Below are 25,757 nucleotides of genomic sequence, written 5' to 3' on the forward strand. Positions count from 1 at the left end.
AGTGTTGTGGTGAGGAAGGTCTAGGATGAGGGAGAGCCATGTTGTTGCCAGGGTGGAGAAGCGCTGCTGAGGGAGACAGCTCACAGGCAGGAAGAAACAGGTCTCTTGCTTCTCCTTCTGGCCTCAGGGGTCTCCCTATCTGCAGCACCTGACACAGAAGCCTCAGCAGGGTATATAATGGTGAATTCAGAGCTAAGAGACAGAAACTTAATAATTAGATTGATTTTTTTTGTTAAAACAATGCCACATATTTCCTTTGCTCCCCCAGTCCTACAGAATTAAGGGCTCTGATTCCCGTGGTTATGAGTACTATTGCTTTACCAATTTTCCCTTTTGCTTTTTCAATCTTCCATCCCCTACTTAAACAATTCCACAGTTAACACTACAATGCGCCCAGAGGTCCCAGTTCATCAAGTCAGGGTCAATAAGGACAACATGTGGCCTGGACATCTCCTATAGATCCTACACTTCTGTTTGAAGAAAACCATGCATTTATGTTTCTTTGCATGAGGGGTGGCTGTATCATCAAGCAGAAATGTTCACTGATGATGTTTGTTTTGAGGTTAAGTAAGAGAAGAAGGGCCCATCCCAAGGCATCAACTTCTCCCTACTGCTCTGTGCCATCAAAAGGATTTTTCTAGAAGCAAAAATAACAAATTATGTTCAAAAGCTTGATCATTTAACCAGAAATTCATTATATTTAACAAAAAGTGCTTTATACCATAGAAGTCCCCACACCAGCCTTACCTGAAGAATGGTCTGAGGGCTTACGTCAGTCTGCAAACTGTCCACAATGAGATAAGAATGGAAATTGAGAGTAAATGGTTAGATGCCTTTTGGACAATTAACATTCTCATGAAGTCCAAGCACATGACCAAGCATGTGGGTCCCCTCAAGTGTCATGGAACACTTGGGTTGAGTTGCAGGTGGCATGAGCCACTAACTAATGATCACATTACAACAAGTGATGCTTTAAGGTTTGTTTGGCAATCTTTAGTTAAGGAAAACTCCATGAAGAAGGTGACACCAGAGGTCAGGTGCTGGATAGTCACCTCATTATAGAGTCACACTGGTGCAAAAGGCCAAGCTGGCTGAATTAAGGTGAAAGTACAGAGTGTCCAAAAGGGCTCCTCCTATTCTGTGCTGGACACCAGGCAAAGGAGGCACCTGGCTGTGGTCCCCTGACAAGTGTCCAACAGACAGTCTGTAATTACTTGGATTTGAACTTGAGCAGAGAGGGAAGCTCCCAGAGAACTTGTTCTAGAATGTTCTTCAGGTTTCCTAGGAGATGGGGGCACAACACAAACAGCATATCCACACAAAAAGAAAGAAGCAAGGAAGGGGCATCTCCTGCTCCACTGCAGTCCCTCGGCCCCTCCTAGAGCTGAGATGTTGTCAAAGCCCTGTCTTCTGACTGAATAAGTCTCCAGCAGAATCCAGGCTGGGCCACACTTATAAAAGAAGGACAGAAAACTCCTGTGTCTCTCTCTGAGAGGTTTCTCTCTACTTCAGGGAAGAAGGACTTCAACTTACAAGTGATGAGCTAGTAATATGGGTTTCCAATGAACACTAGAAGCTGCAGTTTACAGAACCAAATGGTTATTCTCTTCCTGACTGGAAAACAAGTGTGGAATTGGAGCTTGAATAAGACAAACTTTGGCCTCAATTGGAACCTCTGCAGTATACAATTTTTTTTTTCATCCATTCACTCAAATGCTATTTTCTGAGATGATTGTGGTCCAGGCACTGTGCTGTGCACCAGAGATGCTGAAATGAGAGCTGAAAGGGACTGACATCTGGCTTCCTCATTCTAGGGGGAAGTGATAAATCAAGTCAAAGAGCAAAGATTTGGAATTATTTGCACTTGGACACCTAGTGACATTTCAAATCAACTGTGCATACTTCAACTCATGGATTTCTCCTGAAACTTTATCCACCTAATACCTTCCCCAACTCAACTGATGGCAACTCCATCCTTCCAGCTGCTTAGGTCAAAAGCCCTGGGACGATCTTTGACTCCTCTCACCTTCCATCTAATCCTCAGCAAACCTCTTTGTCAGATTGGCTTCAAAATGCATTTAGAATTAACCCTCTCTTCACCTCTTTCTCCACCACCACCTGGAACAGAGCCACCAACTATCCGTCTCCTGGATTATTGTGCTAGCCCCCCAATTGATATGACTGCCTCTACTCTAGAGTTTATATGCATAATCATAGCAAATGTGCTAAGGTCCTTGTTTCTAAACAGGCCTCAGGGCCATGGTTTATCATCAGGATTTCCTTCCTTCACTGTATTTGCGTCCCTGAGGAGCCCATCTAATAGGCCTGGCCACATATGGTTTGGATCTTGCTAAAATGAAAATTTTCATTACTCTCACAAAGAATTCTGACCAACGGAGGACTAAGTTGAACTAGGTGCTGGAGGAATGAGTCACAATTATCAACCAGTAGGAAGGACTGGCTCTTTTTCAACAGAGAGAATATGAGGAATTGCTTAAGAAGGGGATGGAAGATTGAAAAAGCAAAAGGGAACATTGGGAAAACATAGTGGTGATAACCACAGGAATCAGAGCCCCCACTTCTGTAAGACTTGGGGAGCAAAGGAAACAGGTTAGAATAAAATAAACTGAGAAGGCTGGAGGAGTGAGTCCTGAGCAGGTGAACCCAGAGCTCTGAGGGGAGGGTGCGTCTCCACTTCCCTCCCTGAGCAGGAGGAAAGAGTGTTGTGGTGAGGCAGGTCTAGGATGAGGGAGAGCCATGTTGTTGCCAGGGTGGAGAAGCGCTGCTGAGGGAGACAGCTCACAGGCAGGAAGAAACAGGTCTCCTTCTTCTCCTCCTGCCCTCAGGGGTCTACCTATCTGCAGCACCTGACACAGAAGCCTCAGCAGGGTATATAATGGTGAATTCAGAGCTAAGAGACAGTAACTTAATAATTAGATTGATGTTTTTTTGTCTAAACAATGCCACATATTTCCTTTGCTCTTCCAGTCCTACAGAATTGAGGGCTCTGATTCCCGTGGTTATCAGTACTATTGCTTTATCAATTTTCCCTTTTGCTTTTTCAATCTTCCATCCCCTACTTAAACAATTCCACAGTTAACACTACAATGCACCCACAGGTTCTAGTTTATCAAGTCAGGGTCAAGAAGGACAAGATGTAGCCTAAAGATCTCCTATAGATCCTGCACTTCTGTTTGAAGAAAACCATGCATTTATGTTTCTTTGCATGAGGGGTGGCAGAATCATCAAGCGGAAATGTTCACTGATGATGTTTTTTTTGAGGTTAAGAAAGAGAAGAAGGGCCCATCCCAAGGCATCAACTTCTCCCCAATGCTCTGTGCCATGAGGGGGATTTTTCTAGAAGCAAAAATAACAAATTTTGTTCAAAAGCTTCATCATTTAACCAGAAATTCATTATATTTAACAAAAAGGTGCTTTATACGTTAGAAGTCCCCACACCAGCACTACCTGAAAAATGGTCTGAGGGCTCACATCAGTCTGCAAACTGTCCACAATGAGATAAGAATGGAAATTGAGAGTATATGGTCAGATGCATTTTGGACAATTAACATTGTCATGAAGTCCAAGAACATGACCAAGCATTTGGGTCCGTTCAAGTGTCATGGAACACCTGGGTTGAGTTGCAGGTGGCATGAGCCACTAACTAATGATCACATTACAACAAGTGATGCTTTAAGGTTTGTTTGGCAATATTTAGCCAAAAATGCCTAAAAATCTGAGCAACTAAAAGTGTATATTTAATTTTCTAATTTATTTCTTTTACCATGAAGTTATTTTTTATCCAAGCCTTTCAAAATTTAAAGCTTAACATTATCATCTAACTTGGAGGCATAAAAATTTGCATTGTGTATTCTTCAGCCTGAATTACAGGCTGGAAAAAAAACCCCATTGGAAATTTTTTGTCAAGAAATGAGATATATCAGCTTCAATCTGGAGTGTTAGTAAAAGAGAGCTGAGAAGCTTATACATTATCCCTTGTAAATAGGAAAGTTATTAACCTGAGCTAGCTGAAAAACAAATGAAAAGAAACATACTCATTTATTATATTATAAACCTTAATATTGATAAAACAGTATTCATTCAAAAGCAGGTCTAAGTGTTTAGTACAGAAAATCACCACTTACCTATCTTTTTACTATTTGGTTAGTTATACCTGCAGAACTACGAAAGTTGAATTTAACAATGAGTCTCCATACTAATTGCCCTAGGCACATTTTCAATGAATAATGGGTACTGTCTTCATAATGCTTTTAGTTTTCCCTATGTTTGTTCCTATATTTTAAAATGCAATTTAATGTCTGTTGAATCCAATTAAAATTTGATATTATATTATATTTTAGTTTCCTTTGCTTTGCATTTTATTTTGTCTCATAATTTGGTGTTATGGTATTTTATAAAAATATTGACTCATGATGAATTGATAAAAATGGAAAATATGACCAACCAGTTATCACTGAGAGTTGAGAAGTGGCACTCTATATGTCTGTAAAGCCCCAGAGGCTTGGCTGGCTGTTGATATCTGGCTGAGCCCTCCCTCTTCATCCCTGGGACAATTATGGTGGGTCGGGATACCATCCTTGACAGCACAGCCACTGACAGGGACCAGGGGCTAGACCACAGCTGATGGGCTATGGGGCCTACTTACCTGGTTCCTAAGCCCATTTTTACACTGGTGTTCCTGATGGGTGGGTCCTCTCTCTCTGAGTACATAAAGTGGTCTGATCAGTCCATGGTTTTTCATATTCCTTTGTTATTCAACCTACTGCTTTAAAATACATTCAAATAAAAAAGGTGTAAGTTACTTGCAGAGAGTCCGGACACACTAGGGTGAGGGGAAATTGAGAACATAACCAGCGCTCTCATAGTCAGAGGACAAATGGTTTTGAAATCATGGGACCGAAGCTGGCTCTTCAGGGACTTCCTCAAAGAAGCCTTGGTGGACATAAGGTTAAACTCACTCAACTGAAGCTCACATCTTTAGCTGGGAGGGAGGGCACAGAATGACAATATCATGTATAGAGGATGTTATCCTTCCACAAATATCCTGAACAGGTGGTCATGGAACACCTTGCTGGGCAGTGTTCCCAGATTAGAATAAATAAGTTATCTGCTTGGATTGCAATGCCACAGACACACAGACTGGAGTTGGAAGGGTATTTGCTTAAAATATGGCACACAAGGGTAATAAATAAAAGTTCACAACTTAATCGGCTACAGCAACAAGACCAGGCTCTCTTGTGGGCGTGTGTTTTTTTTCATAAACACCTCTAATCTCTCCCTGAGCACAAAAGGAGGCACAAGGAGACTAAGGGCTTTGGGGGGAAGAAACTATCTCACTGTGACCATCCTGTTTTGAAACAAGAGGGCAAATGTGTGGGCACTGAATGGCGACCCCATGAGTAAGAGTGGGTTGCCCATTTCAGAGCAAGAGCTTGAGCCAGCAGAAGGCCGATGCCCGATTCCTGCCCTGACCAGGTGGGTACGGTTTAGCTGGGTTTCTTCTCCTTTACCTTTACGGTTGACAAATTTCTTGAAGGAGTCTTTTTCCTATCCCTTTTCCTGCTGTTAGAGTTGTCTTGGGTCTGGCCTTCAATTAACCTGCTTGTGACACTGGGTCCCAGATATAAGCTGCTCTCTCATTAGCAACTCGGTGTGTTTGAAATTTGCATTTTGGTGTCATGGAACCAAACAGACAACACACACTGCCGGTACCATGGCTTCCCTGCGTGTATGTATAAAAAAAAAAAATGGAAAAAATAAAACAAAACGTCACACAGAACACAGAGGGACTGCTGAACAAAGCTGTGGGAGTGTGAATACATTCTCTTCCGGGTCAACCCTGTGGCCTGACAGCTGATTACAAAACACAGGATGACTTCAAGTTGTAGGCATGAAAAGAAAAGATCACACCTAGGAAAGGGAAACAACTGTCCACTGAGGCAGAGTAGTGACAGTCTTTAAGAAGCTGGGCCACCCGTAAAAGAAAGAAAAGCTCTCGATTGTGAAAAGCTATGCCAGGTGCCTGTGGCCAGGATGGAGGCCCCTTAGGCTCTTAGGGTGGGCGAGGCATCCAAGGACACCCCGGGGCGCCAGATGCAGTATGACCTGGGCCACTTGACAGCTCCTGGGGTGCGGTGGGGAGCTGTCAGACACAGGATTCACTGGTTCCTATCCATGGGATAAGAACACACTTGGGAGTTTCAGTGCTTCTCAAAAGGAAAGAAGAAAGGACACCACCATTCCCAGACTCCACAGGTGAAGTCCTCATCATAGGACAGCGCGGGGGCACTTCCTGTGGGACTGGAAGAAAGGGCGGGGCAGACACAGGGTCTCCAAGTCCTATGTACACACTTTACAAAGTTCCACTCTTCCCCCGTTAGGCACAAGGTTGATTTGTCTAGCTCAGGAGGTGGACAGGGACGGGAAGAGGGGGAGAGTGCGCTGCAGGGGGCAGGGGAGGCAGGGAACAGGGTGGAGAATGCCCATCTCCTCCGGGGCACAGGCCCCCCAACCTCACCGCAAGCTAGTTTGTTTGGGGAGCTTAGCACCCATCAAGATGCCCGAGGTGAGAGTCACAGGGGCTTTCATCTGCATGCTGGATCCCACCATGGTGGGGAAGCTGTGATTCCGTCGGATGCCACTGTTGAGCTGCAGTCCACCCATGGCACTGGTGACGGTGGGACATCCAAGAGGCAGGCCCTTGGGTACCAGGCCTCCAGGAACAAGGGCTTGTGCTGGCCCTGGGGGCCCACAGAGGAGAGGTCCCTGATCTTCAGTCAAGGTGGGGACATGGGCTCGCCCTGAGTTCACCACTTTGGCCACCCCAAACCTCCTGACTTTGTCCACGAGGTTGAGGTTGAAGACGGACACGTCCGTCTGGCTCTCGCTGCTCCTGACATTCTTCTTTTCTCTCACCTCCCTCAGGATGGAGCTGGCTGGCTTAGAAGCCAGGAAGTTGTCATAGGGAGGGCTCGTGCACTTGAACTCAAAGGAAGGCGGGGAGGATGTGGGCGTCTGCATAGGCGAGTTCGGAGGGGTAGAGGGGATCACAGCCATCTTGGGAGTGTAGGAGTGCAGGAGGGAGCCCCGGGCAGCCCTGTCCCAGCTCTGTGGGTCATACACAGCTGCAGAAATGCCCCGCTCCTTGAGCAGCCACACCAGCCCCAGGGATGTGCTCATGGTGGTCGTGGACTCCCGGATGTTAGTGAAGGACTCGGCCAGGCTCAGTCTCCGTGGAGTGCACGGCGTGGCCACTGGTGTGGACTTCAAGTGGCTAGTGCTGCCACAAGCTGGAGTCGGGGCCGAGTTAAGGCTGAAAGGAAAAGATGACAGGTTACCCATCAGAAATGCCCGTGAGCACCATGGGAAGGGTCAGTGGTCATTCCATAGGGTTGGACCTGGGACATAATAGGAGGACTCCCTGCAATGGGAGCCCCAGACACCTCTGTCCACATCTGTTTCTTCCCCTCACCCATGGAGGCTTGGGAATCCCTTAAGTAGGGCCCTGGTGTGAGTTGATGGAAGATGCATGTGATTCTCTTTGCTCTCCTCTGCTGGATGGTATAACTGCTCCCTTTGCAGACCAAGAAACAGCTCCAAGTTTAGGTGGCTTCTTAGTCACACCTGGGTATTAAGTGGATAACCCAGATTTAAAGTCTGAGTGACCCCAATGCTCTCAGATGGGGAAAGAAGTTCATTGGCAAAGAGGCCTTCCTCCCCCACCAAATGCACTCAAATTCCACTGTTCCCTCCTAATCCCTACTTCTCCCTCAGGCAAAACACTAACCAGAACTATGGGTGGGCCAAGGCCAGGTGGCGAGCACCTCAGCCTCCTGACCACTAGGGCAGAGCTCTCTCCTCTGCACCTTGTTGCCCCTCACCACCTTCACATGCTGTCCAAACTCATTTTGATGAGCGGAGTTATGGGGTCAGTGGAAGGAAGCCATGCCCTGTGTTATGGGACCTTCATTTACAGAGTTTCCCAGCTTCAGGCTCCTGAGTGACTAAAGGAAAGCTGAAAGATCCTTCCTTCACTCAGTGTCCTGCTGAGGACCCCTAGGGGCCCAGCAGACAATGAAGTCTACAGGAGGGGAACAGGGGGAAAGGCTTCTGGGTCTGCTTATGAAAACAAGGAAGACTGATTTTTAACAGCTGCTCCAGGGATGGGGCAGGGGGACAAATAGGAGGGAGCCCTTTCCTGCTTCTGAATGAGCAGCCAAGGGCAAAGAGTACCTCCTTCCAAAGGTCTCCTGGGACCTGCCCTCCGATTTGGAAGGGGCAGGTCAGGTGAGTGTCCCCAGCCTGGCCAGGGGAGGACCAAAAACCATGGGCAGAGCACATAAAGGGAAGGTAGGGGACCCCTTCTGGAACAGGTCCCTGGAGTGACCAAAGGGGCCCTTCCTGGGAAACAGTTCAACCGGAAATACAGGCTGGAAACACCATGTGGCTCCACACTCAGGTGACCTCCCCACTGGCCAATCAGCAAGGGCAGTGACCACAGAACAGGGCCATCTCCCACAAGCTAAGGAGGGAGTAAGCTGGCCGATCAGGAGTACTCTGAGAAATGTGAGATTAGAAACCACAGCATATTCCTGTGGTTGAAAATGTGGATTTTGTAAAGGCACAGGGAGAATTTTACAAATGTTGATGTATCATTAAGACAGGGTAAAAAAAAAAAATTCTAGACTTAAAACCTTGTGTGACCATCCTCAGAAAAATTTCATTGTGTTTCTGGCTACCTTTCTTTCTAACTCTGGTAAGAAAGCCCTTCCATACTCCTGACTTCCTATGTTTTTCCTGGTCCGGGACACAGCTGGGTGGTCTTCCAGATGAAGATCCACTTGGGTGCAGTCTGCATTCTGAGGCTGTAGGTAGAAAGGGCATCTAGTTGCCCTGCACCAGCCTTCACTGGGGAGCTGAGTTCTGTGGCTTTAAAGACAGCCTCTTCCAAACACAGAGCCACAGGATGGGAAAACCAAGTTCTTCTGGGCCACAGGGGAGATGGGGAAGACAGAACTAAAATTTAGAGATCCACAGGATGAGACCTTCGGGTTAGGCCTGTATTAGCGCTGGCACTCGACTTGCGGGGGCAGTTTAGAGAGTTAGGGGTGTGGACGGTCAAGGCTCTGTTAGCCAGGCACAACCACAGAGACACATCCAAGCCTCAGTCCCCGGGTTAGTGGCGGCCACGCGTGCACACACAGCTCTTTCCATGTGACCTGCCAGGGCAGGCACTACTGGCCGTGTGCTCACCCCCTGCCTCGCCCGTGGGCTCAGACTCTCTGCCCTACATCTCCTCTCAGCTCAGCGGGGCACAGTGCTGCTTCGTGGTCCTCCTCACATGACCTGCGGAGAATTATTCATAGTTTAAGGTGCTCCTGGGGATGGTTGCTCCCTCTAAGCTGGCCCGTCTCACCTCCCTTCCTTTCAGCCTTACCTTCCCTAAACCTCAGAATCTTGCTTAACTGCACCACAGAGGGAATGGCTGAGGGGGGCATTCTGTTAGGTTGGGGAGACAACTTTCCCTTTCACTGGAAGGTGTGGAGGGAAGTTGTGCAGCTGATCAAGCCAAACAGACCAACCCACTACATACAAGGCCTCTTGCCAGATGCTGCACTAGAAGGAATTGACCATGCTGGGCTCTGGCTTGGTCTTGGAGTTTTATCATTTGGGTCATTATAGTCTGACTGTGGTGCATGGTTCCTGGGGCCTGTTCCAGAGGTACAAGGGCTTCCACAGAGCTCCGTAACTCCACCATGAAAGAACGCCATGCTCTACTGGCAAGCTCTGGGGCAAACATCCAGCAGATTTGGCTGCAGGTCTGTTGGATTTCAATTGTTCGCCTGTTCGGGAAGGGCCTGAGAGTAATTCCAGGGCCAAGAAAAGGACAATGAAAGGTGGGTTGAGGTTTCTCCATCTGCACTGCATCTGAATTAACAGGAGCTTCAATTCAAAAGCAAAGATCTGACTCAGCACAGGTGACTATAAATGCTCCTAAAATGCTCAAGCTGGCTAGAGTTGGCTTTTGAATGAGCTCCTTGACCTCACTTTGCTCCATAGGAAGCCTTGCAGGAAAGGGAGTGCCCGGGTTCACCCCGCCTCTGCCCACCAGGGGCCAGGGACCCTTACCTTGGTGTGACCCGGGTGAGCTCGTCTGAAGGATGCAGGATGCGACAGGTGTTGAAGGTGAAGGTGGAGTTGGTCTGTGACATGCACTTCCCAGGGTGGTGCGCTAAATTGGGGAACAAAACATATTCCTTGCATCCAAGTACACCACGGTAAAAACAAAACTCCAGCACAGCCCTGAGCAGATGCAAGAAGTGATGAGCTACCTTGTGAACTGGATCTGGGTGAGGAAGGTGGTCCCTCAAAAAAGGACCACATTTTTGAGCACTGGTCTGCAGAACATCGGATCCCAGCTTCCGGCCCAATCCAGACAGGGTTCCTCATCATATTCCTGGGCCAGTAGTGGATCCAGTTCCAGGGGGAGGTACTAATGGGTCTTGGGGGTAAATTTGGTTTTCCTCCACAGAGGTCAGGATCTGCTTTCTTCTTTTGTTGCTTTACATGTGCAAACAGGTGCCAAAACTCGGCCCAGGGGAGGGGATGGAGCGGGCGGGGAGAGGCACTTGGCACCTGGCAGTTAGGCAAGGTTTGTGCTGCTCCCTTTTCTGCTCACACAAAAAGGGGCGCGGGAAGCTGGCTCCACTACTGTCCACCTGTGATTGACATGGTGGGAGGTGGCGATCTCAGCAGCCTCAACAGCAACCTGGCAAGAGTTCAGAGATCAGGGCCCTCTGGGGTGCCCCATCTCCAGGACAGTGTCTGTCACACAGTGGTGCAAGTGGCATCACTGCTCCCTCCTTGACACCTCCCTCTGGCTCCTTTCTTGCCATTTCTAGGATGTCAGATTTCAAGTGAAGTCGAGAGAGCAACAAGGGATCCTCAATTTATTTCCTTTTAATGTTCTAACAGGTGGTTGTTGAGGCAGCTAAAGATTGTGGTCTGGAGCAAAGTAAAATCACAGGTATTAAGACCATGCATCAGAAAGCTGGCGAAGGAACAAGTAGTCACGAGACATCATGATTGTAGAGGTCATCCTCATTTAATACTCAAGCATTAGGGGAAAAAAAAAAAAGAGGCTGCACCAAAAAGCATGCACAATGATGTCCTTGGATGATCCCCCCGACCCTCCGCACCCACCTGTTCTCCTGCAGCAGCTCAGCCCACCAGAGACCTCCTGGGAGAAAACGGATTAGGATCTCAGAGGCCATGAGGAATCAAAGGCCAGGAAGATTCCAAAGTCTGTGAACTAGAAACTTTTAGCTCCTTATGGGATGTTTTCTCTCGGGTTTGACCAAAAAAAGAAAGAAAAGAAAAAGGCAAACAAAACATAACTGATTGGTGCCCCAAACACTACAGATCCACACACAGCTGACTGTGTCGTAAAAGAAAACCAGGAACCAGATGAAACAAACAACAAATGATAACCAAAAAAAAAAACAAAAAAGAAAATGGGAGGCACATACATTGAAGGAAGTGAGGACAAAGCCAAAGCACAAAAATGGTGAGCGGGGCCACAGGAGCAAGGCAAGAATGCTATGCCCCAACTGTGGTCTGGTGGGGCTCTGTGTGTCAAGGGAGGCTCCCGTGGCCCCTGGCACGGCAAACAGCCTCACAGACACTGGGAGCTCCAGGCAAATGGGAGGGAGAATAAGAAAAAAAACATTTAAAATAACCTTTATGAATCTGAGTTCCTCAAGCAATAAATGAAATGGTTCAGGAACTCAGATAACTGTGAAATTGCTGCAAGCCAACCAAAATGGATGAAGCTATGAAGAGAAGGCAGCTGAACAATCACGATTCTCTTGCTGCAATAAGGTCTAGAAACAGAAGCAAGAGAAGGCCTGGAAAAGCCATCCCAAATTTAGGGATGATGGGTTATTCAGGAAGGAGAGGGGGGAAAAGCAGTCAACAGGTAGAATCAAGACAAAACAGTTGAAAGAGAGAGAACAAAAAAAAAAATCAAATAAGGCAAGGCTGAATTTAACATTAGAAATATACCCCCATCGAAACACATGGCCAGAAGATCAAATGAAAAGGTCATAAATGCACACTTTCTCCTCCACCCCATTAAGTATTAGGTCTTTGATCACAACAGGTAGGGTAAGAAGGATGTTTTAGAGACACAGTTGCATCAACAGAAGCAAAACCCATCTTAAACAAATGGGTTTTGGGGATAAGAAAGGCTGCTAAAAATTCAGAAGTCACCACTCCCCAGAGCAATGGATAGCTTTAGAAGACCAAGGAAGATCAGCGAGGGTCAAAAGTGCCAAAGCGGGAGATTCGGCTCCTCCAAAATACCACTGGGATGCCTAGATGCGGGAGCTCTCCCGTGTCACCATGGATGGCCTGGCCGCTGCTGCACCTCCCTTCCTTGGGATAACACAACAAAGAGACAGTGAGTCACCTGGGGATGGGCTTGCCAGAGCTCCTTGTGCTTGCCACAGAGAAGCAAAGGGATGCTTGCGACAGCCCTGGGTGCAGGAAAAGAGAAGATTCCCAAACCAAGAGACAGGTAAAGCCTTCTTCTTGGCAGGCAGCAGGGGCTCAGGGTGAGGGTTCACTCTGGAAGTCACCAAGACTATTTCACACACCAAAGCCCCTGCCCCTCTAAAGTTCTTTTCAGAAAATGGTAATGTGGGTTCATCTCATGCTGCTCACTTTGGGGACAGGAAGGACAGGACTTCTTAGAATTAATGCTTTCTCTACTTAAATTCTTCCTTAATGTGCAGGGATTAAAATGTATTAATTTACATTTACCAATAAAGAGCCCCAGACTTTTCTTATATTCAATTGCTATTCCTCTCCCTGAATTCTGATGCTGATACAGAATTTGGTAAGTTTTAAACTCAATTAATCCTTGATTATTCAAACTCTTCTATGCTGGCAAACTGTAGGTAGTTAGCTTGCAGGGTTTTTCTTCTGAAAACACATCACACCTCTTTGGCGAACAGCAGGTTCACACACTGAGGGCTTTCTACGGCTGAGAGTCACCCTTCTCTCCTGTTCTCTGATGCAACCCTGGTGCATTTTCTGCCTGGAGTGGTCCACTTGGTAAGTGGCGCTGACTGCCCATGCTCCATGATGCCTGGTCCTGACTGGAGAACTGAGTAACTGGGATTCTTTGGCTGCCACCAGTGGTAGTAACACAGAAGTAGAGTTGCCATATAAATCTGCATGACTGCTGCCTTGTGGAGCAATCAGGCCTCCTGAAGACTCAGGCTAGAAAGCCCACTGCCTCTCTACAGTCCCAAACAGAGGAGAGGAACACACACAAGGCTGGGGATGCTCTGGTGGGCCCAGAATCTCCACAACAGCTAAAGGACGACTCCATCTGCTTGCCCACAATACACATTAACTCATACCTTTAAATCAGTCCCAGTGGCGCTCCCCTCCCATCCTCTGGGAAGGGCAAATTTGAAACGTGCTAGGTTCAACAAAAGTTTTTTGCTCTCTAAAAGCCATCACAGAATCTAGTCCTTCAGAGAGCCCTTCATGAGACACAGAGCTATGGAAGAGAGCAACATTCACTGAGTGTGTCTCTAGGGAGATGCAACACACACCCAGCTGCTTCAAGAGAGGTCTTTGAGATGGAGAAATACTGGACATGCCATGCACCCAAACCATTTTTTTAAAGGCACATAAATAATTTCTAAAAATACCTGTGGTGCACATTTCTTTTCAAATGCATCTCAAAATCTTGGAAACAGGGACCCTGTCTTTGTGGTGCATGGAGGCCTTCTATTTTCTCTTCCCCACTCTTCATGGAAAGGACCAACTTGTGTGAAATGAAGGAAATGATCTTGAGCTTTTTTTCCTTTTCTTAACCTGACCATGTAGTGTTGAAGCTGCTGTCAGGACTTGGGTCTTTGTAATTTCTATAAATTCATAACCAACATACGCATACACTCCTCCCTGCACCAGCTATTCCAGTAGCTGCCACATTAAGGGTGGCACCCAGGGGCCAGGCTTTTCTATGCAAGCAAAAACAAAGCTACTGTCAGTAAAAGCCACTGTCAACCCAACTTAAAGGCATGGCTTGAACTAAGCCCTAAGAATATCAGTACATCTTTTAAAAATGCTTGGCTTGTAATGACTTTGAATTTTGCTTAAGGGGAAGAGGAGGGGAGAAGGAGGATATCTCCCTGCCTGTCAGCTATATGAGAAATAGCTCCCTTTCCATTAACCTCTCCCCCCCCCACAAAAAAGGCAAAGCAATGCCTTAGAATTTCTGCCTAAAAGACTAAAATACCAGGGCATAGAAAAATCCTTTAAAGATTTTCCTGTCACTTCATTATATAACTCTGCCTATGAATTTTTCTGAGGGAAATAAAGTTCCATGATGAATTCATACACAAAAAGCTCCATAAACTCTCACGTGCCCAACAATCCATCATTAATACCAATATGGTAAGAGCGATCAATGTGGTTTCAACTGCATTTCCCTTGGAGTGGGGGATATTATGAAGAGTAGGTTCAGATAAAGTGGCTCATCACTTTAAAAAAAAATGAGATAAAAAGTGACTTTAAACGAAAAAGTACTATACAACTATATAATGATACTTTTTAAGCCCTTGCATTCCAGGCCTCACATGGGCCAGGTAACTCTTCTCTGCTTCTCAAACATTTCTTGGACACAGCCCTGATCTGGTCCTATAACTCAGAGGAAACTCCAGGGCCCCTGCTGGTCAGGCACATGGAGAATTTAAACCTCATCAGCATAGAATCTTTTTCCAGTTTCTGTACAATTTATTCTTGGTTCCTGCAAAATTAAAAGTCTAGTCATCCTACTACACCAAGCTATCTACTGTCTTTCATCTACAAAGTATGTGATTTAAGAGGTGAACAATTTCACAGCACTGTGCAGAGGGCCAGAAAATCTCTCAAGTGCCCCTGGGGTATCATCTAGAGAAGAGATTTTTTTAGAATGCTGTTAAAAGGGCAAGTACAAAAATCTCCATGGATCCTTTGGATGTCAACAAGCTCACCTGCATGGCCTCTGTCTTTTTGTCCTTCTCTCTGTGGCTGACACCAATAAGCAGGGGAGCTTGCCTGGCTGAGCTGTCTGGAGACCTTTCCTGCTAGCATCTTCAAAGCCAGTCCAAGAGGGCACTCCCCCCTCGCACTGAACCCTGACAGGCAAGTGCTTCCACAAAGGCCCCTCCATGTAAGAAGAGTCAAGAGCTGATGCTCCCCAGTCAGCACCCATGTGGGAGCCTCTGGACTCTGGAGGGACCTCCTGTGGTTCTCCCAGGTAAGGACACCATAAAGAAAAAGCTTTCAGCAAGTGCTCTCTGCTCTGGAAGTTCTAAGCAGGGCTGGCTCTATGCTGTTGGTTTTCGATTCTCATTCTTCATTATTCGACTTCCAAGCTGCAGTCGGTTTGATCCGCTCTGTCTTCACATACATGCTGATGCAAGAGCACAGGGGCTTCCTCCGCAGGTCCTGATGTGGGTGGGTGTGGGCAGACTGCAGTAGAGCCAGGCTGCATCAAAAAGCGCTTCCTCCCACAAGACACTGAAAAGGAACTTCCCTACACCACAGACATCTGAAGGCCTGTCAACCAGTGTACCAGCCTCTTCTGTCTGGTTCTGCTGGGTCCCTGGGCCACCTTTCCTTCACGAGATTATCTAGGCCCACTTCTGTGGACATGAGTGTGACTGACTGAAACCAAGACAGGATACAAGCTGATGAAGGTGTACTGCAACTGGCCCCTGCCCTGTGATAAAGCTATAGAAACACATAGCTGCCAAAACTTTCTGTCTGGCTCTTTTCCACCAGGACCTATTCCGTTCCCTTTCCCCACACTCTGTACCTGCTCCTGAATGGAATTTGGACCTATGCATAAAACAAAGATGTGACCAAAGCTGATTCTTGGCTCTCACCTCTGGTGGCCAGGTGTTGGAGACTTAGGGAAATTTTCAAGGCCTGTTTTGACTAAGTGTGACCGCCTTCCAATACCAACTTCAGGATCTCAGCCCCAGTTATGACATATCTCTACTGCAGGGTCACTCACTACCAGATCAGATGCCACTGTCTGCATGATTCCAGATATTTCCCCAGGTAAAATGGGCTCCATGTGTATAAATGCTCAATAGACTGACCTGCAACATCTTCTGTGGGCACAGCTTTAATCTCACACTTTCTTCACCTTTAAGGATCAAGGCATCCAAGATAATTCACCTGAATGGTCCAGCCAGCCAGCCAACTACTGACTTAACTGTGTGAACTTAACTCTTAATCGTCTGCCACATAGAGGCTCTTCCCTACACATAAAAATCTAAAATACAGAACACTGTCAGGACAAGATATGGACTGTTTCTAATCAAGTGCATTTCCTACGTGAATCAGAACAAAAAAACATGTCACTGAAATAAAGTAAAACTATAATCTAAATATTGTTTAAAACAATCCATTTTAATCATCTAAATTATTTACAATACAATAACATGGATCCTTTTAAAGACATTGGATTTTAAAAAATCACCAAGTGATACTTCAAAGAACACATTAAAATATATTAATAAAATTTTTTCAGTGCTCAAATCTCCCCCCACCCCTGACATGGGACAGCAGGCTCTAGACAAAAGTGCCTAAAATACAAGTCTTCCCAGTTTGCCCATCACACCAGTTGTTAAGAAAAAAGGTTAATCAGTTTGTTTTCAAAATTTCTCCCTATAAAATTTTCCTGGACAGAATGGCAAATCCCAGGACTGTGGCTAAGTGTGGATGATGGACCAAAGCAGAGACCAGACCACCTGGATACAAATCCCCAAACAGAGGATGCCCCAAGTCTTCCCACCGAGGCTCATCTGTCTGCCTGTGACTCACTGGTTGTATACAGAGAGCCACCTGGAGCCTCGAGGATGGTTTATGTACAGAGTAAAATGCTTTCCACATTCCAAACATCAAAATGGTTGTGTCATTCCCAACAGAGAAAAAAAGAGCCAAGTCAGAGTACATCCTTCCCCCTCTGATGAGCTTTTAGAGATGAGTCTTATCAGGAAAACAAGCTCAAAAGAACTCTAGGTCATTCAAACAATGAGAACATCCTAAATTACTTTTAAGAACCTAGATAATTCCTTTTTGAATTCACATATCTTGAGATTGACACTTCTACAGTTTCAACTGTAACTGTGCATGCCTCACCTCAAATAACGTTGCTGGGGTGGATTTGCTGCAGGTTTCAGTAAGGAGGGCCTAGGAAGAACGGTCACTGCTTATGGTAACTTTTTAGTCCTCATGACTAGTTTCTTGGCTCCTTTCAACCAGGAGCTGCTCCCTTCCTTTTTACGTAAACCAGTGATTATGGTTGGGACTTTAGTCCCATCACCAGTTCCCTCTCTCCCTTGGTCCTCCAAGAGAAGTTGTTTGTCAACATGATAGCTTCTGTTCAACTTCTCAAAGATGCACCCAGTGGTAGTCCTTGAACTTCCTGGAATCACCTTCTACCTGTAAAGCTGTGGGGAAGGCACTGCCTACCCTTTCAGTACAAGTCACTCAGATACTGTTCTTCAAGGACACCTGCCTGCCAGATGGCCACTAGGACAGGGGTAGGATGGCTAACACAGCCAGTTGCCCTTTGTTGACTGTGTAGATAATACATAGATAAGCATCTTCATTTTTGCACAAACTTAATCCGGTAACATAATTGCTTAAAAAAAATCAAACCATAAATAAATCTAAATGCTAAACAATTGTCAACTTTACCTATGACTCCTTGGAAGTTAACAAAGGAAAAAGAAAAGTCAGGCCAAATCAAGTCTCTTGACCACAGCTGTCAGAAATTAGCCAAGGGATGGGAGACACCACCAAGAACCTTGGCTCCTTCCTGCCTTGTGTTTTTGTGGGGAGTGTTGAAGTCTCTGCAGATGAAAATTGTGAATCACGAAGATGAATGTCCTTCCTTCAAAGGTGGTGACTCAGAAATGTTACAAGGATGACAGCACTGGGTCAATTCATCTTTTTCAGGGTCTGTCCCCTTATCACACAGAGCTTTGCACCATGTGTATCTGGGAGATCCAGGAAGAGTAAAGGGTAACTATCTGGGGCATATGGTGACCACAGACCCTTGCTCCCAGGGCTCTGAGTAGAAAGCATGCCATTCTAGGGGCAACTGAGATGGGTCATTCTACAAACTCAGGCTCACCTTCAGAGACTAGGGTAGGGGAGTGGGAAGGCAAGACCAGCTCAATGTCTTTTCTAGATTCATCTAGACTCCTCTGGAGGAATTTATTGACATTCTGTTAGGGTTTATTTGGTTAATCCCTTTAAAAAAATCCACTTTGAACATGTGTAAGCTAGAAAGAAAGTGACATGTATGCCTTCATGAAGTAATTCAAGTCAAAAGGCTGGTCTATCAAGTGTTGTCTGGAATCCTGAAAGTTTTCTGGGCTTCTCTCTCTCTCAGTGCAACCCAGAGGTAACAGATTCTGTCACTTGCTTTCACAATGACCCAGAACTCACAATTCCCCTAGCACTGCCCAGGTCATAAACTCAAAAGCGGAGTTAATGAAACCTCCATGAAGAAGGTGACACCAGAGGTCAGGTGCTGGATAAGCCTGACATCAGGCTTCCTCATTCTAGTGCTAAGTGATAAATCAAGTCAAAGAGCAAAGATTTGGAATCATTTGCACTTGGACACCTAGTGACATTCAAAGTCAACTGTGCATACTTCAACTCATGGATTTCTCCTGAAACTTTATCCACCTAATACCTTCCCCAACTCAACTGATGGCAACTCCATCCTTCCAGCTGCTTAGGTCAAAAGCCCTGGGACGATCTTTGACTCCTCTCACCTTCCATCTAATCCTCAGCAAACCTCTTTGTCAGATTGGCTTCAAAATGCATTTAGAATTAACCCTCTCTTCACCTCTTTCTCCACCACCACCTGGAACAGAGCCACCAACTATCCGTCTCCTGGATTATTGTGCTAGCCCCCCAGTTGATATGACTGCCTCTACTCTAGAGTTTATATGCATAATCATAGCAATGTGCTAGGGTCCTTGTTTCTAAACAGGCCTCGGGGCCATGGTTTATAATCACTATTTCCTTCCTTCACTATATTTGGGTACCTGGAAAGCCCATCTAATAGGCCTGGCAACATATGGTTTGGATCTTGCTAAAATGAAAATTTTCATTAATCACAAAGAATTCCGACCAACGGAAGACAAATTTGAACTAGGTGCTGGATTAATGAGTAACAATTATCAACCAGTAGGAAGGACTGGCTTTCTTTTCAACAGAGAGAATATGGGGAATTGCATAAGAAGGGGATGGAAGATTGAAAAAGCAAAAGGGAAAGTTGGGAAAACATAGTGCTGATGACCACAGGAATCAGAGCCCCCACTTTTGTAAGACTTGGGGAGCAAAGGAAACAGGTTAGAATAAAATAAACTGAGAAGGTCGTAGGAGGGGGTCCTGAGCAGGTGAACCCAGAGCTCTGAGGGGAGGGTGCATCTCCACTTCCCTTCCTGAGCAGGAGGAAGGAGTGTTGTGGTGAGGCAGGTCTAGGATGAGGGAGAGCCATGCTGTTGCCAGGGTGGAGAAGCCCTGCTGAGGGAGACAGCTCACAGGCAGGAAGAAACAGGTCTCTTGCTTCTCCTTCTGGCCTCAGGGGTCTCCCTATCTGCAGCACCTGACACAGAAGCCTCAGCAGGGCATATAATAGTGAATTCAGAGCTAAGAGACAGTAACATAATAATTAGATTGATTTTTTTTGTCTAAACAATGCCACATATTTCCTTTGCTCCCCCAGTCCTACAGAATTGATGGCTCTGATTCCCGTGGTTATCAGTACTATTGCTTTATCAATTTTCCCTTTTGCTTTTTCAATCTTCCATCCCCTACTTAAACAATTCCACAGTTAACACTACAATGCAACCACACATTGTAGTTCATCAAGTCAGTGTCAAGAAGGACAAGATATGGCCTGGACATCTCCTATAGATCCTACACTTCTGTTTGAAGAAAACCATGCATTTATGTTTCTTTGCATGAGGGGTGGCTGTATCATCAAGCGGAAATGTTCACTGATGATGTTTGTTTTGAGGTTTAGTAAGAGAGGAAGGGCCCATCCCAAGGCATCAACTTCTCCCCACTGCTCTGTGCCATCAGGGGGATTTTTCTAGAAGCAAAAATAACAAATTATGTTCAAAAGCTTCATCACTTAACCAGAAATTCATTATATTTAACAAAAAGATGCTTTATACCATAGAAGTCCCCACACCAGCACTACCTGAAGAATGGTCTGAGGGCTCACATCAGTCTGCAAACTGTCCACAATGAGATAAGAATGGAAATTGAGAGTAAATGGTTAGATGCATTTTGGACAATTAACATTGTCATGAAGTCCAAGCACATGACCAAGCATGTGAGTCCGCTCAAGTGTCATGAAACACTTGGGTTGAGTTGCAGGTGGCATGAGCCACTAACTAATGATCACATTACAACAAGTGATGCTTTAAGGTTTGTTTGGCAGTCTTTAGCCAAAAATGCGTAAAAATCTGAAAACTGAAAGTGTATATTTATTTTTCTAATTTGTTTCATTTACCATGAATTTAATTGTTATCAATACTTTCAAAATTTAAAGATTAACATTATTATCTAACTTGGAGGCATAAAAATTTGCATTGTGTATCCTTGAGCCTGAATTATAGACTTGAAAACAAACCCCACTGGAAATATTTTGTCAAGAAATTAGATATATCAGCTTCAATCTGGAGTGTTAGTATAAGAGAGCTGAGAAGCTTATACATTATCCCTTGTAAATGGTACAGTTATCAACCTGAGCTAGCTAAAATAAAAGTTAAAAGAATCATACTCATTTATTATATTATAAACCTTAATACTGATAAAACAATATTCATTCAAAAGCGGGTCTAAGTATTTAGTACAGAAAATCACCACTCACCTATCTTTTTACTATTTGGTTAGTTATAGCTGCAGAACTATAAAAGTTGAATTTAACAATGAGTCTCCATACTAAATGCCCTAGGCACATTTTCAATGATTAATGGGTACTGTCTTCATAAGGCTTTTAGTTTTCCCTATGTTTGTTCCTATATTTTAAAATGCAATTTAATGTCTGTTGAATCCAATTAAAATTTGACATTATATTTTAGTTTGCTTTGCAATTTATTTTTTCTCATAATTTGGTGTTATGGTATTTTATAAAAATATTGACTCATGATGAATTGATAAAAATGCAAAATATGACCAACCAGTTATCAATGAGAGTTGAGAAGTGGCACTCTATATGTCTGTAAACCCCAGAGGCTTCGCTGGCTGTTGATATCTGGCTGAGCCCTCCCTCTTCATCCCTGGGACAATTATGGTGGGTAGGGATTCCATCCTTGACAGCACAGCCACTGACAGGGACCAGGGGCTGGACCACAGCTGATGGGCTATGGGGCCTACTTACCTGGTTCCTAAGCCCTACAACTTTACCTGCTTTGGCTATTCGGTTCCAGTTTCTGCAGAACCCCAGAACAGCTGAGAATACAATACAGTTGCTTTTTCAGGGGTCTGAGGGTGGCAGGAGACACCACTGTTTTGGGTCAGGCACCCAGGAGAGGCAGGGGTTGGATATTGCTACAGCTATTCAAGGCCTTAGTGTCACAGGTAATAGAGGCCCCAAGGAGGACTGTGGGCTTATATATATTGGGGTGTGGAAGAACAACACATCTCTTTTCTGTTCTTTCTCTTCTAAGAAGAGGTCCCTAAACCTTTGTCTTTAGTTCAGAAATCTCCTCTTCCAATGGCTTCCCTGGAAACTCATGGAAACCTTGATGGATTCTGCCTTGCCTTTCATGTTCCAGGTTACTCTCTTGCTTCCTTTTCCTGGATTTGTCTCATCTGCTATGCGTTGCTGAGCTGCTGGTCCCCAAGTTGCTGATCTAACCTACAGGTCCAGATTTCCCTCACTGGTTTAAGTTCTTTGGGGCTTCAGAGCAAGATTAGCCTAGCATGGTGTATGCTAGATACTATTCAACAAACAATTTAGTCCTGGATTTAATCACTGTGCTGGGCTTTATGGGGCTTGGAAAATACAGGCTAAATGTTAAGGCGAGGGCTGGGGCTGTAGCTCCATGGTAGAGTGCCTGCCTAGCATGCATGAGGCACTGGGTTCCATCCTCAGCATCACATAAAATAAATAAAATAAAGGCATTCTATCCATCTACAATTACAAAAAAAATTTAAATGTTAAGGAGGAAAAGGGTCATAATGCCTGTAACTTATTTGCAAATGTTTGGGGGGAGTGTAAAAGGAAGATGCATTAATTAGGTGGGCTAATTTTAAAAGGTGGGAAATCCCCTAATAACACAGAGCATTTTGTAAACTATTTTTTAAGATGCTTTCCTTTGATCCTGGGTATGACAGGAGGGTGTGCAAGTGGTTTCCTCTCAATCTGTGATGTTTCTTCACTTACATCTACACCCGTGTGTAGTGATCTTCTTGGCCAGACATGCACTTCACCTGGAGGACATCAACCAGGCCGCCCAACTTACTACCCCCAAAGTAGAGGGACTCATTCAAATGTCCCCATGACCAGTTCAACTGCCCACGCAGAGGGAGGCTCTCTCTGGATCCCTAGAGTAGCATGGAACTGAGATATGACTGAATGGGAAGAGTGGGAAGAACCCTGAATCAGGTGGGAAGACCTGCAACCTAGGGAGTCCCTGCGGGTCTGGCATTGCCCACCTATCCCCAGGCAACTGCAGCCTCCAGAACCCACTGACGCTCTAGAAAGGATCCGGAATGTGAGGTGCCTAGTCTCCGCCATTGGCATTTATTCCCACCGTGCACCCATGACAAACTGTTTCCTCGAAGGTGGTGGTGTAGAGGGGTTGGGAGGTTCAGCTCCTGCCCTGGATCTCTTCTTCTTAGGAAAGCAAACCCCACATACCTGATCTTGTGCTTCCATCATTAGAGCCAATTCCTTCAAGTTTTCTGCTGTCTCCAAGTGCCCTCTACTGGCTACAGGAAATATATTCTCCCATGATTTTAAAATTACAATCCTCCACCCCCCTACACACACCACCTCAATTCAATCCCTAATATGAGCCTTGCAATCAGTTCAGATAATTCAGATAGACTTTTCCTCTCCACCAACTTTTCCCCGGGGGGGTATCATATCTGGGTGGAGGCACTTGCTAGAGCTGTGGGGGAGGCTATGTTATTTCCTTTGTACTGTTTGCAAGGCCCCCTGGGACATACCTGCCTGCCTACCTGCTCCTAGGCAATGTATTGAAGTGACTCCCACACCGATCTGGGGCCAGGTACTTTGAGATCTTCTGGTACTTCCCTGTTGAGGCCCACCTGCTGCCATTTCTAACTTTCTCATTGTCCAATGTGGTCGCTGCCCAGTGATGGGTGAGAGTCACCCATGGAGGAAGGGTTCTAGAACATCCTCACTTTCCCAGGCTCCCTGCAAAACTAGCTCATCTGTCCTTGGATCCTCAGACTCATCTGGGGCTTCTCCTATAACCTTGGACTCCGCTCATGGACAGGGATAGGTGAAGGGCTCTTACATCTGATGTAAGTGGAATCCTTCTCCAAACTCCAACTTCCCTTGTCTACTTGAAGTACATTTATCCAGTTCTTATCCTAGGTGATTGGCAAGTGGGATTAGCAGGGTCAAATAAGTAAAAAAAAGAACTGGCTCAGCAAGTTTCCCTTCCAGATTGTTTGGTCTTACTCCAAACATACACTTAGGTTTTTCTTTCATCATAACCCGAAACCAAGAATTTGACATTTTATTTTTGGGTCCTGGCAACAATCTCTTTGACAATTTCCCCCTGGAGCCACAGCGTCCCCTGATTGAACTCTCTGGGCAGGGAGGTTGCTTGGGACCCACACAAAGAAATTCAGCAGAGAACAGGAAAGAAACAGAACCACCTCAGACATCCTCCTGCCACACCCACACGACAGAAGAATGCACTTTGTAGACTGTGAAACCTCTATTAGGGTGCTTCCAACTTTTGAAGATTAACATTTATTTTTTTTGCACCTTCTTTGGAAATTTTTTTTTCTTTTTTCCAAAAACACTTGAAAGTGACTTGTGGACATGAAGTTCCTTTATCTTAATTCATTAGCACACATCTCCTAGGAAAGAGGCCAGGCTCTCATATATCCTCAGTATAAATTATTAAAATTTCATATTGATGTAATATTTTAAAATATATGCTCTATATTCAAATTTCTCTGACTGTCCCAACATTATCTTTTAAAGCATCTTTTCCAGCTCAGTATCCAATTCAGATCTGAGTTGTGTTAGTTGTCTCTTTATCCTCCTTTAATCCAGAACGTTTCGACCTTTCTTTCACGTCATTGCTGTTTTCAAAAACACAATATTGTATCACCTTCATGATTCAGGTTTTGCATTTGTGGCAGGAACAGCACAGAAATAATATGTGTGCCTTCCAATGTGTCACACATCAGGGGACACTAGTATCACTTTGTCCCATTTTGAGGTAGTGAACCTTATATTTCATGATGAACTTAAAGTGGGGGCTCACAATTCTCTTCACTGCAAAGATGCTAGCCCTTGCCTTTTGTAAATTAACATTCTGTAGGAAGATATGACTCTCCTGCTCCCTAACAAATTCTCACACAATGGTTTTAGTATCCATTCCTCCCTGAATTAGCTATGAGAATTATAGCTGCATATGGTAGCTCTTTCTAAATTCCCACTTGGCAAAGTGGGAAGACCCAACACCAGGTCATCAGGCCTCAAAGCCTTGCCTGCCCCTGCTGAGCAGATAAACCACCCATTCTTTCTCTACCCTTCAAGCAAGTTAGAATGCAGTTGTCTGACCTTCTCCAAGTTCTATGTACACACTTTACAAAGTTCCACTCTTCCCCTGTTAGGTACAAGGTTGATTTGTCTAGCTCAGGAGGTGGACAGCCCTCCTGCACAGAACTCCCACCCTACACAGCAGTTCTCAGACTTCAGTGTGCCCTAGAATCACCAGGAGGGCTTTTTAAAACAGCTCCTTGTTCCCTCCTCTGGGGATTCTGGGACGCCCTCCAAAAATCTTACTGGTTTGACACGAACGCTTAGTTAGTTCTCTTTCAGATGACAGGTCTAACACAGGTTCATGGGGAATACTCGTTTACGTACTTGGAGATGCTGGCTGATGGAGACTCCACCATTCCAGTGTGTGGCTTTGAGCTTTAACCCACAGAAAGAGAGGAGCATGCAGAACCGTGCCTGGGATTCCTGCTGCTCACAGCCCCACTGGCCTGCTCAATGGCAGTGGCTGGGAAATATGGTGATCAGATGGACTCTTTGGTGAGTATCATGGTTTCTTTGATCCTACAGCATTCCATTATCCTACCAGCAAATGACACTTGGGCCTTCTTTCTGTGATCCTCACTTTTCTATCCATGGGTCTTTGCACCAGCTCCTCTCTCTGCCCAAACACACCCAGGCCAGATATCAAATGGCTGGTTCAATGCCCCTCCCTGGAGAGGCTTTCCCTGACTGCCCAATCAGAAGTGGCTGCCCCTCCCTCACACCCCTGTGCTGTAATTCTCTGCATAGCCCTTCTTATTCTTTTGGGTGTTGTCCTTCTCCAGTCTAGAGCCCAGCCCTGAAAACCCTGACTCCTGATCTCTATTGCCAATCCTACTGCCCCCCCCATAAGTTTTCTTTAGGGTTCTCTCTTTAA

The 25,757-nt window shown here is 45.4% G+C and overlaps 1 protein-coding gene across 1 annotated transcript in view; it reads right to left on the reverse strand.

Annotated features, from left to right (window-relative positions):
* Positions 1–5,689: 5,689 nt before the first annotated feature.
* The window catches only part of LOC144375027 (trafficking kinesin-binding protein 1-like), a 50,740-nt gene continuing 30,672 nt past the window's right edge, over positions 5,690–25,757 (reverse strand). Inside the window, exons 9-10 of the mRNA XM_078038063.1 lie at positions 10,150–10,252; positions 5,690–7,333 (exon numbers count right to left, since the gene is read on the reverse strand). Of these exons, the coding sequence (XP_077894189.1) occupies positions 7,287–7,333; positions 10,150–10,252 (150 nt within the window). The 3' untranslated portion in view covers positions 5,690–7,286. The remainder of the gene's footprint in view (positions 7,334–10,149; positions 10,253–25,757) is intronic.

The sequence above is a fragment of the Ictidomys tridecemlineatus genome, chromosome 2 (genome assembly GCF_052094955.1).
Source record: "Ictidomys tridecemlineatus isolate mIctTri1 chromosome 2, mIctTri1.hap1, whole genome shotgun sequence".
Lineage (NCBI taxonomy): Eukaryota > Metazoa > Chordata > Mammalia > Rodentia > Sciuridae > Ictidomys > Ictidomys tridecemlineatus.